This window comes from Papaver somniferum, chromosome 6 (assembly GCF_003573695.1).
Source record: "Papaver somniferum cultivar HN1 chromosome 6, ASM357369v1, whole genome shotgun sequence".
Lineage (NCBI taxonomy): Eukaryota > Viridiplantae > Streptophyta > Magnoliopsida > Ranunculales > Papaveraceae > Papaver > Papaver somniferum.
This window is the reverse complement of record NC_039363.1, coordinates 118,850,400-118,855,957: the sequence shown is the minus strand read 5'-3', so window position 1 is coordinate 118,855,957 and position 5,558 is coordinate 118,850,400. Positions and strand designations below refer to the sequence as shown.

General features: G+C 35.8%; 1 protein-coding gene across 1 annotated transcript; it reads right to left on the bottom strand.

The window, feature by feature from the left end:
• Nucleotides 1–321: 321 nt before the first annotated feature.
• On the bottom strand, nt 322–1,686 carry LOC113291379 (EP1-like glycoprotein 4). Its single transcript, XM_026540916.1, has one exon. The coding sequence runs from the start codon at nt 1,684–1,686 to the stop codon at nt 322–324; it is 1,365 nt and encodes a 454-aa protein (XP_026396701.1).
• Nucleotides 1,687–5,558: the final 3,872 nt, after the last annotated feature.

Below are 5,558 nucleotides of genomic sequence, written 5' to 3'. Positions count from 1 at the left end.
AAATCCCCCTTTAAAATTCTACATCCAAACCTACCATTATATTTATTATGAATGATTCATTGATCCAGAATTTTGCCTAGTTGATCAGTGAGTCGGTAACGTAAACCGGTAGACTATTTCTATTTAGATATTTGTCAATCACCGCAACAAAAATCCAAAGACTAAACAAGATTAAATTTGAAGCCAAACTACTGGCATATGGAAATACATTTAGCTGTTCGCTTGTTCCACATACATAAATCAAACTAGACAATTTATTAAATATTCAGCAAGGCACACAGATAATTTGGATGTAGCTTACATTGTTAGCCAAACTACAGCCTATTTTGCAAACTTTATATAACCATCAATTGGAAAATAATCTTCTTGGACTTGATCCCACTCCGGGTCTGTGGTCAGGGTGTAGAGTTCGAAATTAGCAAGCAAACATCTACCCTCAGTAGTTCTGTAGAAGAAACCAACACATTTGCAATCCCCACTGCATTTATTCCTGCAGTCACCAATTTTCATTTCTACAAAATCCGTAGCATCTCTGCGATCCCTTCGTAACGAGCTTGACATACCCTTGATCTTGTAGTAGTCAACCAATCCAGCACTTGACGACGTCGTATTTGTGCAAGGAGGTAGTTTTTCAGGTTTACATTTTTCACTCCACCCCATGAGACCTTTAGATGTAGGACAAGCAATGCACTGCCTTTTCGAGCAAAGCCCAAACACCCCACATTTTTCTGGCAAACTACATTCGTTCAAAGAAGGGAGACGTGTTTCCTCCCACTCGCTACCATACAATCCTTTCTCATTGTAGGTATAAACACGAACGTTACCATCCCTTGTTAACTGAAGTATTGAAAGTGTGCTGTTGTATTTTAGTTGTGTCCAAGATATTCTGTCACCTGGGTCGCCTAAAAATGATAGCCCTATTTGATTACCATAGTCACGGCCACCAACAGTATAATCCACCGGAGTAACATAAAAAGTTACATTGTCGAAACTAGCGCCAAATGAGTCTATAATATGGTAAGACAGCATTTGCCTTTCAGTGGAATTCTTCTGCTTGCTGTTGAAGAATAGAGTGAGATATTGTCTCCTTACTATGACATCTACAACCATACTATAAGATCCGCTCACTAGCTTATTTGAACCATCACCACGCAGGGACTGACCATTCAAGAGTGTATCGGTTGGGTAATCAAAACTTTGCCAAATGAACCCACCGTTTCTGTTGAGAAGAACTAAGTTACCATTTGAGAGTAATTTGAGATCAACTACACCTTTGTTGGCGGTACGAGTTTGCCAAACAATTCGACCACCCGCTTCAGCTAAGACAAGGTTACCATCAGCACCAAAAGTTAGAGTTGCGTTCTTGCTGACGGGTCTGTTCAGGTTAGCTGCCCATACCCAGCGCTTTAAAGCCGATGGGAAAGCATCTTCTTGAAGACGGTAACCCATTGACAAACCAAAGATATAAGCATTAGGAGATTTGGGGTAAAAGCCTAGCATAAATGGATGGTTTGCAATCTGAGGAATGAGTAGATTAGATGCATCATTTTGAGATCCAGATAGTGAACTAAGTGCATATTTGAATGTTTTAGAACTAGGAACCAAGGCTTCAACACTTAAGAAAGTAGCGTTGATAAAGAATAACAAGAGTAATAGTGTTTTTGATGGAAGACATGAATTGTTCATCGCTAGTATCTTGATGAAATATTGCAGCTAACTGACTTGCACAGCCGTTTCTACAACTCTGCATCAAAATGCACGCACTAAATAGCGCTAGCTAGTGCACATCTGGTTCCGTATTCAGTGGGTATTAGCAAATATGATATTGTACACGTTATTTCCATTAGTTTGAATCAACTAGATAGTCCTAGTCTTTGGAGTGTGGTTTAAGAGATCGAATCGACTAGTATTAATAGAGTTTATTGAATCGTGATTAGGAGTTTTACATTATCTTTTGTTATAAAACACTCCACTTGCAACTAAAAGATTTACGAGAAACTACTAGTCAACCATCAAAACACATTTGACAATCAAATCTGGGAAGATAAGAACGGAAATGCAGAGATGCTTAGATCTGAAATCTACACGTAGGTATTTATATATACTATATATACCATGTATGCTAGCTGCATCTCACATCATAGACTGTATGTTGGTCTAACGCAAACTTGAATTATCCTACACTACTGTATAAAACACATTGGTTTTAGATGTATAAGAAAATGGTACTAATTCTTTAAGCAATTTCGTGGCCTCTTCCCATAGCCAGTTGACTGTGTAAAGACAGTATCCACTTTCTCAGTTATTTACAAGCTCTTAAAACTCAATGAGGATTACATGGCCTTTGGTATATATATATATATATATGCTAAATTGCCCTCCATCAAAGTTCAGTCCATATCCAACAATTAATTAACGGCCCAAATATAAAAAAAATCCAGAAGAAAATTTTAGGAATTTGCTTCAGTATGTGTAGCATAACTCCTTTAACTTGATCCCAAACTTTCAATGGTATTTTTACTAGTCAAAATGAAGCTTACTTCCACAAAAAGCGCGAAAAGAGGAGAATGCAGGCAGGCAGGCGCAGGCAGAAGAGTGTCCTGAGAGAGTATTAAATGGAGAGGGAGTCTTGGTCAGGTCTGTCTGTGTACTACAAATTGTAAAAGCAATGCATGGATGAGTGTAAATAAGGTTTGTTACTAGGCGGAGCCTCATTTATTAGTCATTACTAATATGAGCCCGGAAACACCCAGTACACCCACTTGTTCTGCTTTTTCCCCTCTCATTTACTACTATTCCAACTAACTTCAAAATAAAATAAAAAACAGCATATCTACGAGTACACTGACCATATCTCATGGGTCATTGCCCTTAACTAAGCAAGGACCTCATTTACTTACCATCTAACTGTTCGACAAAAAAATGATACCTGCATGGATTGGCTGATCATCTCCAATTGTTTTGAAGTACTATGAAGGATGACCCAAACTTGGATATTTCATCTTGTGCAACAACTTGAGCTTATATAGCGCACTTAGAACAAAAATTATGAAAGGAGATGAACACAACTTGAGATTTACAATTGAATCCTACTTTGTACAACTTTTATTTTGGAACAAAATAGATTTCATGTGTTCCTGTTGCATTTCTAATGGATTGGTTCTTAACAAACCATGTTAAAATTAAATAACATCTCAAACAAGTAAATCCTAAAGAGGAAAAGGAGAATCCTAGGGAGCTGGAAGGCATTTTTTGCCAAAAGAAGCATGCCGTGTTCGAGGAGGCTTTTAGGACGGCCGATCAAATGATTTTGTTTTCCACTATGTTCACTAGATCATGACCTGTTTGGAAAGCGATCAAAGCCAGTTAAAGAAAGTAAGAAACAAACAGTGTATTCCTTTTAGCCATTGACCATTAGTAGAAAACAAAGGTTATGCATGCATATGCTAGTAATAATTATTTGTAAGATCCTCATAATAATCTGCCAAAAGTTAATAATGTCATTTTCTTGGTCAAGCACATTAAAAAACCCTGAGAGGATCAGACCTAAAAGATGCAAGTCTTTAGCTGCAGAGATTCTAATTTGGCCTTCCCAACAAGGATAACAGTGTTACAGTCTAGGCCAAGGTGTCATTCATTTTGAAGCACACATAAACAAGATTCTTTCTTACAGTAAATTTACTTGATGGTATTCAGAGATGATATATAATGACTAACGAAGAAAACGTCGTCTCCGATGTCTTACAGAGCCCATCCATTTAGTTTATTCCATTGATGCAATACATCGGCACACAGTATTTGAAATGAGAAGTACAGATGTTCTCAGGCTCTCAGTTGTCCTTCAGGCAAGAATTTTTTTTTCTCGTTGAAATAAATGAGAGTAAGTTATATATTACAACAAGTAAATGACATGGGTATTGTTTTCTTTCAATCTATAATACTAAAATAAATCAAATAAGAAATCTGTAAAAAAGAAAGAAAAATCATCAGACATTTCGTAAAGAAAGATAGATAGTAGACAAATGCATGTAAAAACATCATAGGTATACGTATACATATTACGGTAATAGAAAAGAAAGAGAACTAAGATATTGGCACGGCTCAATCGGAACAAAACAACAAGTATTTTTCTCCATCAAAAACTTAAAGTTTAACGAGAGATTTTGAGTTTTATTTTGTCCTGAATGAACTGAGCCAATATCATAGTAACTGTTTCAAACTTGATCACATCTATAGCTTCTATCTAAACTTCTCTACCTTCGTGATTATATATGTAAACAGAAGTATTTTTCAATCTGTTGAGAAAAAAACAAGAAGAACAAGAAGAGATGGGATAGGAAAATCAAGAGAGTTAGAGAGAGAGAGACGTTTTGGAAGGGGAATGAATGTCTTGGTTGGAATTTAAGAAGAAGAAGGTTGAGTGAGAGAGATATAAAGAGTGAGGGGTCTGGGAAGAGCATTTAAAAGGCCTCGACTACCAAACCTAGAAAAACAGACGTACCCAGCAGTGCATTTATAATAGAGGGAGGGAGGAAGGAAATTAAACCATAAACCCACACCACGCCACACCCCCATGATATTCCTCTCTCTCTCTCTACTCGACTCTCTCTGCGCATCATCACTACTTGTAGTCGCACCACCAAACCCCAAGGCAGGTCAATTGCATTAATAGCATGGAGGAAATTACCATCCCCCATAATATTCCTTTTCCTCTCTCTCGTTTCTATTAAGACTCGGATCAGATGGGGTTCATTTGTATGCATGGTAATATTATATACCATAGTATATATTTTTAGTAGAATCATGTTTACCTTCGTCCTTTGTGTGCTAAGATTTGAGGTATCACATTATCTTGGTTCCTTTTTTTTATTTTATACTAATAACGTAGATACTGCGTACAAATCCTAGGCAAAATTAGCACCAATGAAAAAGAAGTCGTGTGTTATAGAACATTGTGGGGTTTATTTTATGGAGTAAGTAAAAGAGTTGTTTCTATTTGCGATAATGGACAAACCAAAAGAATTACTACTTTCCTGCATATCTGAGTTAGGGGTGAAGAAGTCAAACGAGTTCCTTATTGCTTTTTCTTTTGGCTTCTGTTAAATGCAGCCCATGCTTTTATTAACTATAGTCCAAAAAATTTAAAACTAAAATCAAAAATTAAAATTGTCAAACAAGTCTTAATTTTTAACTAATGATCCAATTTCTTCCCCAAAATTAAAATATGAACCCTAATTTCTTTTCTTTTAGATTCAAACCAAATTATACTTCTATTTCTTTCTAATTGTTCTTATAAATTATACTTCTATTCTTTTCTAATTGTTCTTATTATTCTTACGAATTTTTCTATTATAAACCTTAAGTTTTTTTACTTTTTCCCTAAAACAAACAAAACCCAAATTTTCACATTTTCTATAAAACGATATAATTTTTCTAAATCATGATTACGCTCATATCGATTAAGATTATATATTTAAATTATTCCCTTATAAATTCTCCACAACCATATCAATCGCAAGTCGAAATGAAATCAACTAAGATTTTGGTTCTTTTTCTAA